The sequence below is a fragment of the Euleptes europaea genome, chromosome 10 (genome assembly GCF_029931775.1).
Source record: "Euleptes europaea isolate rEulEur1 chromosome 10, rEulEur1.hap1, whole genome shotgun sequence".
Classification (NCBI taxonomy): Eukaryota; Metazoa; Chordata; class Lepidosauria; order Squamata; family Sphaerodactylidae; genus Euleptes; species Euleptes europaea.
The window spans coordinates 9,072,135-9,085,374 of NC_079321.1; the positions used below are offsets into that span (position 1 = coordinate 9,072,135).

General features: G+C 46.4%; 1 protein-coding gene across 1 annotated transcript in view; it reads right to left on the bottom strand.

Moving 5' to 3' along the window:
* Positions 1 to 13,240, bottom strand: part of PKHD1 (PKHD1 ciliary IPT domain containing fibrocystin/polyductin) — a 195,801-nt gene that overhangs the window by 173,238 nt on the left and 9,323 nt on the right. Inside the window, exons 5-11 of the mRNA XM_056856811.1 lie at positions 12,148 to 12,226; positions 8,826 to 8,890; positions 7,597 to 7,636; positions 6,414 to 6,484; positions 5,675 to 5,776; positions 4,681 to 4,776; positions 3,400 to 3,538 (exon numbers count right to left, since the gene is read on the bottom strand). Coding sequence (XP_056712789.1) covers positions 3,400 to 3,538; positions 4,681 to 4,776; positions 5,675 to 5,776; positions 6,414 to 6,484; positions 7,597 to 7,636; positions 8,826 to 8,890; positions 12,148 to 12,226 — 592 coding nt within the window. The remainder of the gene's footprint in view (positions 1 to 3,399; positions 3,539 to 4,680; positions 4,777 to 5,674; positions 5,777 to 6,413; positions 6,485 to 7,596; positions 7,637 to 8,825; positions 8,891 to 12,147; positions 12,227 to 13,240) is intronic.

A 13,240-nucleotide genomic window follows, 5' to 3' on the forward strand; every position in this document is an offset into this window, starting at 1 on the left:
ACGGGAACATTGGAACATTAGATCAACCATTTTTATTTGTGCAGGGTCCCAATCAAACATTTCCCTCATATGGAATGTCCTTGAAGTGGATTCTGTAAACAGTTCATGGCCTTGAGGGGGAAGGAATGCAGAGGAGGGCGAGGGCTGGAAAAGTAGTGAAATTGCTGCGAGCAGCAGATGGGGGAGTGGGAAGCAGCAGGAGGAGGAAGGGAGAGAGACTGAGGGATAGAGAGAGCGCCCGCACACACACATGCACACACACACACACACAATTCAGGGCTCTCCTGCTGGCACAAAGTTTCTCCCCGCCTGTTCCTCTTTCTCTCCTGCTGTCGGGGTTGAGCGTGCCTCCCTGCTCTCAAAAAAATTTTTTTAGCTACTCCTTACAGTTTTAGAACTGCTGCTTCTAAAGATTTCCCACCCCCACGTTATCTAATTTGCTATAGGGGACTCTTAGGAATCAAAGGTTTCCATGGTCGATTCCATACCGTGGATTACAATCCATGTGGAACAGAAAGGAGATCGGCTGGGAGCTAAATTTGCTCCTCATCTCTGTGGAATGAAATGAACCACCACACCATCAGCTGTGGAATATCCCAAGATGGAGTCAGTTAGTATGCTGTGTAACTGCTCTTCTTACATCTCGTACACATGAAGCTGCCTTATGCTGAATCAGACCCTTGGTCCATCAAGGTCAGTATTGTCTGCTCAGGCTGGCAGCGGATGTTCAAGGATTCAGGTGGTGAACTTCCCCATCACCTACTGCTTCATCCTTTTAACTGGAACTGATGGGGATTGAACCTGGGACCTTCTGCATGCCAAGCAGATGCTCTACCACTGAGCCACAGCTGTATCCCTAAATGGATTTGCCTTTTACTGACATAAGAGAGGAAAGAAAATTATTGGCCTTGTTCTTCCATCCTAGCTCCTGAATTCCTATGTCATACCAGCAAACAACAGGGGAGAGTCCCAGAGTACTGGCAACTACTCTATTTCAACAACTTAAGAGTCTGCCTTACATTTTTCATATAGTGGGCAGCTGCTCAGAGAATAGGGTTGCCAGGTCACTCTTTGCCACCGGTGGGAGGTTTTTGGGGTGGAGTCTGAGGAGGGCGGGATTTGGGGAGGGGGGGACTTCAATGCCTTAGAGTCCAATGGCCAAAGCTGCCATTTTCTCCAGGTGAACTGATCTCTACTGGCTAGATCTCAGTCGTAATAGCCGGAGATGTCCAGCTAGTACCTGGAAGATGGCAACCCTATCAGAGAACACAATAAACTAAACCGATTCTTAACTTCTCAGGCACCAACTGAGATTCATCTGAAACTTTTCACCAGGAAAACATGTGTTCATATTAGAAGCAGTCACTCTCCAGGAGATCTTGGTAGGGCTGTCGATTCAGTTCAGCCCGAACCGAAAAACAGCTGAATTTCCCCTGATTCGGCGGTTTTTAGTTCAGGACGAACCGAACTAAAAAATGGCAGGAAAACGGGGGAGCTGAATTCAGCGAGTTCGGGAGTTCACGAATAAATTCGGCAAATTCGGGGCGTCAGTAAGCAGCATAACCGTCAGTAAGCAGCATTCTCCTCCCCCGGCCAATCGGTGGCCAAGCTGGGTCTTCTTCTGGCCAATCAGTCAGGATTGAGTACTGGAGGAATCAGCTGCTGTGAGGCCCGGCCGGGGAGAGAGAGAGAGTGAGAGAAATCCTCGTGGGGGGGTGCTTGTGCACATCCTTTCCGTGGCTGCAGGGGGCGCATTTTTGGGGGTAGAGACCCCAAACTTTCAGCAAAGCTTCAGACGAGCCTTCTTAAGAGACCCCCCAAGTTTTGTAAACATTGGGTCAGGGGGTCCCGAGATATGGGCTCCACCCCTTTTCCCTCACCCCTTTTCCATTTCTGTGGCTGCAGGGGGTGCTTTTTGGGGGGTGCAGCCCCCAAACTTTCAGCATAGCTTCAGACAAGCCTTCTTAAGAGACCCCCCAAGTTTTGTAAAGATAGGTTCAGTGGGGGCAGAAATATGGGCTCCCCCTTTCTCTTTCTGTGGCTGCAGGGGGTGCATTTTGGGGGGTGCAGCCCCCAAACATTCACCATGGCTTCAGACGAGCCTTCTTAAGAGACCCTCCAAGTTTTGTAAACATTGGGTCAGGGGGTCCCAAGATATGGGCTTTCCCCTTTTCCCTATTGGGATGAATGGATCACCCCATCCTGTATGCATCTCCAGAGCGGCAAATCCAAGGCAAAACTTCCCGTGCTTAAATGGAATCGTATTGGATTACCCACTTTTCCCAGCCCCTCCTGATGGAACAGAAGACAGCCACAGTAAGACCCCTTTGGGGGCTTTAATCTATAATTTTTCTCCTGTGTGTGTGTGTGGGGAGGGAGCAGTTTCTGTGGGTGTGGGGGGGAAGCCAAAGGGGGCTTTTGCCCATTCTGCCTGGGGTGTGTGTGCCCCCTTGGGTCTCTCTCTCCCTGGTTTGAGGGGGGGCTTCAGTTGTGTGTCCTCAGGTTTTCCCTCATTCATAAGATCGGTTAGGTCTATTTTGATGCTTGCTCAAAACTGGTTTTCAAATGGTGACTTAAAGAATGCATTTGCCTGGTCCCAAGTCCCATGCAAAAGGGGAAATTCCACCCCCTCCTGCTCATTATGCATAGCTAGCTGCCTCTGTCCCTATCCATGGTTTGCAAACTCCCAGGTGTCAGGTGTTGTTTTGCAATGTTGCTTTGCAGTTGTGTTGCTTTGCAAACTTCTTAGCACCTGCCCCGCCCTTGCTCTCAGCTGTTTGTCGGGGCTGGGAGCTTTGTGCGTGGGCGGCAAGCTCTGCTCAGAGATGCACATTAAGGGTGGGGGGACCCCTCTCGGGGCCCATATCTCAGCCCCCCCTGACCCAATCTTTACAAACTTGGGGGGTCTTGCAAGAAGGGTCCTTTGAAACTCCACTGAAAGTTTGGGACCTCTACCCCCAAAAATGCCCCCCTGGAGCCGCGGAAAGGTGCGTTTGTGTTTTTAATGGCTTTATTCGGCCGAATTTTTTTCCCGAACTTTGAATTCCCGCCGAATTGCACGGATCCGAAGCAGGGGAGTTCGGACTTTGGCATATCCCGAATCCCGACGGGCCGAATTCAGCCGAATCCGAACTATGCCGATTTTTTTTTTCAACAGCCCTAGAACTTGGGAAACCTCATTCTGTGAAAAAACAGGTCTAAGAACCACTAGCAGAGAATCCTCAGCCGCTTTGCCAAAGTACAATCCCCATATTTGGGGGAAGAAGTCACTACAATTAAACTGGAATTTTTAAAGGTATAAAATTTGTGGTGCAGGTTTGCCCTTCCGGCATGCTAAAAGACTGCAGTGAATTATTGTGATATAATGCAAAATAAAACACTTGAAAGGTCATTGGGTACCTGAACAGTTGTTGTCCTTCTGGCAGAAAACCTAATGGCGAACTGGCATTTGGAACAAACTGCCACCTGTATTCAGGAGCTGCTTCACCGAGACTGGTGTCTGTGCCGTTCCAAACTTCAAAGAGAAGCCCTCTATTTCCTGGGCAATTGCAAACAAAATATCATGTCATTCCGATTAGTGAACATTTCCGCATTGCCAATGGAGATATACCAATGGAGACAACTGGGGGATGCAAGATCCCCTGCCCCTCCCCGGGACTTGGCAACACTATCCTGGATAAAGGGGGCTGGTTTTTATATGCCGGTTCTCTCTACCTTTTTAAGGAGAATCAAACTGGCTTACAATCTCCTTCCCTTCTTCTCCCCACAACAGACACCCTGTGAGGAAGGTGGGGCTGAGAGAGTTCTGAGAGAGCTGTGACTGGCCCAAGGTCACCCAGCAGGCTTCATGTGGAGGAGCGGGGAAACCAACTTGGTTCTCCAGATTAGAGACCGCTGCTCATGTGGAGGAGTGAAGGATCAAACCCGGTTCTCCAGATTAGGGTCCGCCACTCTTAACCACTATACCACGCCGGCTCTTAATGTTTGTTTTATATTGTTTTTACATTGTCGGGTCCTGGAATGCCCGGGAGAAAGCCAAGTGTACAAGTATTTTAAACACATAAATATTTCAAACTGTGGAGCCAACCTGACTCGCACGGTTGAAAGCCGTCCTCTTCCCTGACCTGGGGTGGAGGGAGTGATACATTTCTCCCATCGCCCCGCCCAGCCACTTTTCAGTTCCTTCAGCCATCAGAGAGCCCAGTAGCGCAGAGTGGTAAGTTGCAGCACTGCAGTCCAAGCTCTGCTCACGACCTGAGTTCGATCCCGACGGAAGTCGGTTTCAGGTAGCCGGCTCAAAGTTGACTCAGCCTTCCATCCCTCCAAGGTCGGTAAAATGAGTACCCAGCTCGCTGGGGGTAAAGGGAAGACGACTGGGGAAGGCAATGGCAAACCACCCCGTAAACAAAGTCTGCCTAGTAAACGTCGGGATGTGATGTCATCCCATGGGTCAGTAATGACCCGGTGCTTGCACAGGGGATCTTTACCTTTTACAGCTCATCAGAAGAATCCTGCTGAGGCGATTTGTGGGACGAGAACGTGGCAGAAACCGATGACGCCAGCCCGAAATGAGCATGTCAGGATATGTGGCTCCCACACCCCTGCCTACTGCTGAAGTGTCCGACCCAAAGCGTGAAAAGCCCCCCACCCCACCCCCGATAAGCTTCCTGTGGACTGTACCTGGCTGTGGTCCATTGGGGCGTCTATTGTCACCAACTGCTCCAGTTGTGCAGACGATCGTTTGTGGAGACACATAATTAATTTGGCAGGGAGCGCCTGACGAGCGAGAAGAGAAGCATGAATAGGCAGAAGGCAACTTCAGAGCAATTAACCAAGTCTAGCCACATAGAAGACCCCCTCCCATTAAATAACTGTACATCCATAGACTGTCTCCCCCCACACATGCAAAACTGGCAATTTATCCAGTTATATAGACACAGATATAAGATACTAGATTTGTAAGTTTTTATTTACAGTTTAGATATTTTGACTGTCAGGCTCAGAAATGGGCATTAATTTATCAGTATAATATAATACTAAATAAGTTCAGTAGTACATAGATTGTATGGAGAGCCAGCGTGGTGTAGCAGTTAAGGGTGGTGGTTTGGAGCAATGGAGTCTGATCTGGAGAACCGGGTTTGATTCCCCACTCCTCCACATAAGCGGCGGACGCTAATCTGGTGAATTGGATTTGTTTTCCCGCTCCTACACATGAAGCCAGCTGGGTGACCTTGGGCTAGTCACACTCTCTCAGCCCCACCTACCTCACAGAGTGTTTGTTGTGGGGAGGGGGAGGGAAGGTGATTGTAAGCCAGTTTGAGAATCCCTTATGTGGTACAGAAAGTCAGCGTATCTCTTCTTTTTCTTCTTCTTCTTCTATGTAGATTTGAATTTACTTAGCTAAAGATTTACCTCTTTGTGTAGATTTAAAGATTAGTGCCAGATGATATAGTATGAAAAAGTTCCGCTCCTATTTGGTATTTAATGAGGATCTTGCTGTGGATATGGAGTAACGATTTTGTACGAGGCGTGTATGTTGTACATGTGTTGTATTTGTTTCAAAAATAATAAAAAACATATTTTTTTAAAAAAAGCAATTTATCAATTTCCCCCATGCTGGTGTTCTTATTTTCAGAAATAAAATGGCCAAGAAGACTTATTTTAAATTTATTACCTGCAACCGTGACCGTCGCAGGGGAATCAAAAAAGTCTCCGGTTATGGTGAGCGAGGTTCCGCCACTCAGGCTCCCTGCAGATGGAAATACTGAAAATATTTCTGTAAAATGAAAGGGAGGGGGAAATTGATTGTGAGCCTTAAAAAAAAAATAACACAAAATAAGAAGACTTGGAGAGCCTGGAGAAAATGGCTGCTTTGGCAATTGGACTCTATGGCATTGAAGTTTCTCCCCTCCCCAAACCCAGCCCTCCTCAGTCCCCACCCATAAAATCTCCAGTTAATTCCCATCAGCAGTATGGAGGCGGGGATCAGAGACATGGGGGGCACCGCCATGCAACAGCATCATATCACTTCTGGAGAAAACCCAGAAATGATGTCACACTGCCCTAGGGATCACCAGAAAGTCTATGGTTAAACCACAGAGTTTCCAGCAAGTCCTAGAGCAGCATGACATCGCTTCTGAGGTTTTTTCCTGGAAGCGACCTAATGTCATCACACCAATTGTGATTTTTAGGGGGTTTTTTTCCCCTCACACTGTCCCACGGTAGGTAAGGGACATCCCTACTTCTAGAGCAGCCAGGACAACAACCCTCAGTCAAGGCTTGCAATCTACAATCTCTCGTTTCAGAAAAGCACTTCACAAACAAATGGATCACTGGGGACTGAAGAGGTACTGGGATCCAGTCTGGGCTCTCCTGTCATTAAAAACATCAGTGGTCAGAGTGCAGCATGTTACCTGGGAAAGTTTGGTACAAGAAAAGCTCCTGTTTAGCACTGATAAGCCAAGCATCCTTGTGCACGAGTGACCTACAAGAAGAAGGAGGAGGAGGAGGAGAGTTGGTTTTTATTTGCCGACTTTCTCTACCACTTCAGAGAAACTCAAACGGGCTTACAATCTCCTTCCTTTCCCCTCCCCACAACGGACACCCTGTGAGGTAGGTGGGGCTGAGAAAGTTCAGGGAGAATGGTGACTGGCTCAAGGTCACCCAGCAGGCTTCATGTGGAGGAGTGGGGAATCAAACTCGGTTCTCCAGATTAGAGTTTGCCGCTCTTAACCGCTACACTATGCTGGCTCTCTTGGGAGGAAGACAAGGAATGTAAGGTTGAAGACACATGGGTCATTTATGCAAGGGAAATTTGCGTTTGGTTTGCTGCACAGTTTTATGCTCCGAATTTTCAAACATCATAAGCATGAGAGCTCCCCCCACAAATCCAGGAGTACCTTATGATTAATTAAGCATCCCCAGTGAATCACAGAGTTTCTGAGTCCCTTCCCCTGAAAACGCAGCCTTGGACTCTTGGGAGTAAGGAAAACTGTCCAGAGTCAAGGAAGTAAATTGGTTACACAGGTTGGAGCCAGTGCCCCCACCCCCCAGTCAGTCAAGCATAGGGATGCCAGCCTACAGGTGGGACCTAGGCCAAACAGCAAGTAGGGTTGCCAACCTCCAGGTACTAGCTGGAGCTCTCCTGCTATTACAACTGATCTCCAGCCGATAGAGATCAGTTCCCCTGGAGAAAAGTGGCAATCGGACTCTATGGCATTGAAGTCCCTCCCCTCTCCAAACCCTGCCCTCCTAAGGCTCTGCCCCAAAAACCTCCTGCCGGTGGCAAAGAGGGACCTGGCAACCTTAACAGCAAGGGATGGGGTGTGGGTAGGAATTTACTGGCAGGACTGCTCTGTCTGATAAAGGCTTTTGCCTCTTGCTGTCTAGAAGAACGTCTGATAGTAGTTAACTATCAAAAATCCAATGTCGTTGTTTTGGGCAAAAATTCTCAAGCGCACCATAAGTGGCAGATTTATGGTCATAATATCGAGATCCCCTATTTTAAACACCCAGGGGTTTGGTTTGACCAAAGATTGACTGGGTCAGTGCAAGCTGCTCATGTTAACATTAAAAAGTATCTCGTCCTTTACTTACTTCCCCTTGTTAGACACTGAAAAGCTGACATTATGCGACCCTGTTGAGAGAGAAAACATGCAATTAGTGCTGGACTTTGAGGCACTTCTTACATAAAATTTACTAATGCTGCCCCTCCCCATTCTAGCTTTTCCCCCTCATTGAGTTTCAAGGCTGTTTTCTATCACCCCACATCAAAATCCAGAGGTTTTATTCCAGGAAGTTCAGAAATTCAAGTTGAAGAAGAACAAGAGTTGGTTTTTATACCCCGCTTTTCTCTACCGTAAGGAATCTCACACCGGCTTACAATCGCCTTTCCTTCCTCTCCCCACAACAGACACCTTGTGAGGTAGGTGGGGCTGAGAGGGTTCTGAGAAAACTGTGACTGGCCCAAGGTAACCCAGCAGGCTTAACGTGGAGGAGTGGGGAATCGAACCCAGTTCTCCTGATTAGAGTCCACCGCTCTTAACCACTACGCCACACTTAAGTCATCATCAAGTATAAAATATCAATGGTGATGAGAACAGTTTTCCCACACATTTGCACCTCCAGAAATCTAGTGGATGTTAAGGCTGCTTGCCTTGTGAATGCAGATATGCAGATATATTAGGTGCGGTGGAACACAGGCAGGACGGTGCTGCTGCAGTCGTCTTGTTTGGGGGCTTCCTAGAGGCACCTGGTTGGCCACTGTGTGAACAGACTGCTGGACTTGATGGGCCTTGGTCTGATCCAGCAGGGCTTTTCTTATGTTCTTATGTCCTTATACTCTTGATTTCTCATTACCTGATGGTTCATGCCCTAGACGTGGGACATTCACACCGTTTTAAAAAGAAGATAGCTCACTCCTCTTCACTTCCTCTTAGGTCTTTTATGCATGGCTGTTTCCCTCGCGGTCACCCCTCCGACATCTTCAGGTCTTTGTTTGGATTCTGCATGCCGTTTCCGACCATCAGAGATCGCCTCGCTCTCCCCCTGCGTTTCCCTGTGTTTTGCCCGCTTTTTCAAAGTCAAGATAAAACAGGTCTGAAAACGCAGGGGAAATGCAGGGGGAGAGCGAGGTGACCTCTGATGGTCGGAAACGGCATGCAGAATCCAAACAAAGTCCAAAGTTGTCAGAGGGGCGATCGCGAGCACAAGGGAAACAGCCATGCATAAAAGGCCTTACAAACTGAATGGTAAAACCCCCAACAGAGGGCTATTTTGTTACAGAACAAAAGCAGAACCACCTTTATTTTCCATTTTCCACTCACCAATATAGTTGCCTTCCACTCGGCACCCAAAGGTTCCCAGACCATCATCGGTTTGAATGGGGTACCTGCAAAGAAAGCCAGAGAATGCAAAGAGCGACTCTTGGATTCAACGTGAAGGGAACAACAGAAACAAAAGGAGTCCACCAGATAACCAAATTCCTAAAGACCAGGTTACTCCTGGTTTGCAGTTTTATCCCAGTTATTATGATCCCAAAGGGATTCCAGAAAGAGCCAAGGGTTCTCCACACCCTGGAATTCAGGTCCCAAACCTGTACGGCTACATTGCAAAGCCCTGGTTGGGAAGTTCGTTGAACAGAGGATGCATGAGAGGAAATGCTTTGCAAATATGCAAAATCAGGAGGCAAAGAAGTTGATAAGAACATAAGGAGAGCCCTGCTGGATCAGATGGGGTCTTCCATTTACCTGTTTTACACAAAAAGTAGAAACAGAAACATAGAGCTGGAAGGTACCTCAAGGGTCATCTAGTCCAACCCCCCTGCACAGTGCAGGAAGTTCACAACTAACCCCCCTCCCCCAGTGACATCTGCTCTATGTCCAGAGGAATTTTCGGTATTTTTCCATACAGAACACAGCAATAACTATGTCCAGAGGAAGGCAAAAAACTTCCAGGATCCCTGGCCAATCTGGCCTGGAGGAAAATTCCTTTCTAACCCCAAAGTGGCGATCGGCATTACCCTTGGCATGTAAGAAAGGGCCAAGAGAGCCAAACACTGACTCATCCCTTCCTGCTCTCCCGCTCATGATCTGCCTACTTCCACAGAATCATTTTGCGCTTCCCCGTTGCAGAAGAGAAGTGGAACAAAATCCAGAGATGTCTTTCCGCTTGGGCAAGAGTTTCTCAGGAGCTTGAGCAATTTCTTTTACCGGCAGAAGCAGGTAAGAACTGCTGTAGAACCTAACCCAACACAGCACAAATTCTTCTGTGTGCTCTTGTGGGCTCAGTAAATAGTGCTGGCATCTATTTTCCTTCTTCTCATAGTTTTTACCTTTCTTTTATTCTTTTTCTTTCTTTCTTTTTTTTTAGCTCCCTATCAAGGACACCACTCAGATAATTTTTTATTTATTTTTTAATTGCAGAGTCCACGGTACTTAATCACAAAATGTCCATACGAAACGCTCTGGTTAATCTGATATGCACCGAAACAACAAATAGATACAGAAATCTGAGAAACTGAACCAAGACTGAAGTCGACTTGGCAGTTGTAGCTAACTTCAATGCCTTAGAGTCCAATTGCCAAAGTGGCCATTTTCTCCAGGCGAACTGATCTCTGTCGGCTGGAGATCAGCTGTAATAGCAGGAGACCTCCAGCTAATACCTGGAGGTTGGCAACCTTAAGCTCAAAAGATGCTGCACCCATATGCCCACTGTCTGGTGAATTCTCCATAAAACGTAGCCCAGAATGAACAATAAGACTTACATGCTGTGCGTCTGTTTGTCTGCAAGTGAGCAAATGGTAATCCATCCATCTGCTTGGAAGATAGCAGGCCTAGGATTGGGGAGAGGAGAAAATATATTAAGGAAACCCAGAACAATATAGAACAGAGATCCCCAACATGGTGGCTAGGATTGAAACATCATCCAAAAACATTTAAAGCAATCCGGTAAACGTCCCCTGCATATCTGCATATTTTCCTGGCTCTTTCGGAGACAACCAAGAAATTATTCTGGACAAGAAGACATGGTTTACCTACAGCCCTCGAACTGGCTTTTGAAAAGTGTTTAAATCTAAGATATTCGACCAAGTGCCATTTATACTTCGAATTGACTTTTCAGTTTTGATTCTTTGGGTTATTTGTTTGTATATTTTCACTTTTTGGATGATAGGTATTGTTGTTTTTACACATAGTTGTTATATAGTGGTTACATAGTTTCTTAGATAAAAAGTTTTGAATATGTATTGAGTGTATATTTTTGAGCCTATTTGCTGGTCCATTCTCTTGCTATTTCCTATACAGCATAGGTGTTTTCCGTTGTTGCCAGACTGCCTGGAGGTTGGCAACCCTACCCCATAATTAGAACTGATCTCCATAACGTCAAAGATCAGTTTCCCTGGAAGAAATGGCAGCTTCAGAAGACGTATACTGTAGAGTGTAGGAAAAACAGAAGTTGGGGGGGGGGGGGCTATAGACTGGATGCTCCAGAACTAGGGTTGCCAGCTCCAGATTGGGAAATACCTGGAGATTTTGGGGGCGGAACCTGAGGAGGGCAGGGTTTGGGGAGGGGAGAGACTTCAACGCCATAGAGTCCAGTTGCCAAAGCAGCCATTTTCTCCAGGTGATCTGATCTCTATTGGCTGGAGATCAGTTGTAATAGTGGGAGATCTCCAGCTAGTACCTGGAGGTTTGGTAAACAAAGGTTAGCGTGCTGTAGGATACTCAGCAAACTAGAAACAGCACTTCACAAAGCTAGACACAATGATTATAAAGTAGTGGTATTTAATAACATATCCACCACTGATAGTATGTAGGCAAAAACATGTGTTGTTAATTATTACCTGAAAAGTAACGCCAAAGAGAGGACTATGCCTTGTTACAAACAAATAACAGTATTATAGGTAAGTCCATGAAAGGGGGTGCCAACCTCCCTTTCTTTCATAGATATGCTTCTTGAGAGTAGCAATTCAGTAGTGCAGTTGTTCTCAACAGAAGCCCGGTGATCTTTCTGTTTCAGCGATTAACGCCTTCTTCAGGGACCAACACTGGCTGTTATTAACATTCTCTGCGTTGGAGAAGGCGTTAATCGCTGGACTTACCTATAATACTGTTATTTGTTTGTAACAAGGCATAGTCCTCTCTTTGGCGTTACTTTTCAGGCAATAATTAACAACACATGTTTTTGCCTACATACTATCAGTGGTGGATATGTTATTAAATACCACTACTTTATAATCATTGTGTCTAGCTTTGTGAAGTGCTGTTTCTAGTTTGCTGAGTACCTGGAGGTTGGCAATCCTGGGGGGGGGGGGTCGCTACATTTGCTCCAAGGGAACTGATCTCTGTCGTCTGGAAATGAGATGTAATTCTGGGGGATCTCCAGGTCATACCTGGAGGTTGGCAACCCCATTGGACTTAGACTCCATGGCAGCCATTTTGTTGTGGTGTCCACTACCTTTTTTCAGGCTTCTCAGAGTGAAGAACCCCAGTTTCTATAAGGTTTTGGATCTCTGCCCTAAAGCACTGAATATATCCAGTCACAAATTGTACTCTGCTGTTGGAGAGGGGGGAGAAACAGTTTTCTGGATGGCAACTGGCTGAAAAACACGACACTATCAGTGCACTGGCACACAACAAATGCACTTACCCATCAATAAAATCCACATTAAAATCATAAGTTTCATATTTTGAGGACAGGATACGACCATAGACTTGTATTACGTTTCCTGTTAGGGAAAAACAATAGATGTGAATAAAGGATTATTTTAAAAGCACAAAATGAGAACCTGTGTAGAAGATGAGGAAATGCTGGATTTCATTGCCTTAAACCCTTCACCAAAACTTTATGACAATGAAAGGAATTTGTTTATTTGTTTGTTTGTTTATGCTATTTATAGCCCACCTTTATCACAGAGATTCAAGATGGATTAGACAATGTAAATGGATACAATCAATAGGACGATATATCTAACAAGTGATGTAAAAGGACTAGGATCTGTCTGAAATATGTAGTTGTATTTTTAAACCTACCCCCTTCCTTATTTGAAAAGCTGGAGGCATGCTCCAAACCATTATGGAAGAACTGTTTCTCCTAAATGGGGGAGAATGTTCTTATGTTCTTATGAGAAGAGCCAGAAACTCCTTGGACAGACAGATCAAACCAACTGATCGATGGATAACCTTGCACAGAGTAGCAATTAGACATCTGGAAAATGACTTTTTTTTAAAAAAAAATCCAGATGCTTATTCATGAATGCTGGTGGGTTATGTGTGCAAAAAACAGAATTGTTTTTTTTTTTTAAACAAAAAAGATGAAGGAGTAGTGACGCTGGCCAACAGCTGAAATGCCGGGAGTCGAAAACCTTGTCTCAAACACCCCATTATCAGCATGGAGGGAAGCCAAACTCAGCTTAGTGTTTATGGAGCATCCACCAAACCAGCAGAACAATGTAAAGTGGTGAAGGAACAGGATATCGTACATGATGCGTCTCACCCAGGCTCCCTGTGGCTAGGGTTGCCAACCTCCAGGTACTAGCTGGAGATCTCCTGCTGTTACAACTGATCTCCAGCCATTAGAGATCAGTTCCCCTGGAGAAAATGGCCACTTTGGCCATTAGACTCTATGGCATTAAAGTCCCTCGCCTCTCCCAACCCCCCTTTCCCAACCCTGCCCTCCTCAGGCTCCACCCCAGAAGCCTCCCGCCAGTGGCAAAGAGGGACCTGGCAACCCCACCTGGTAG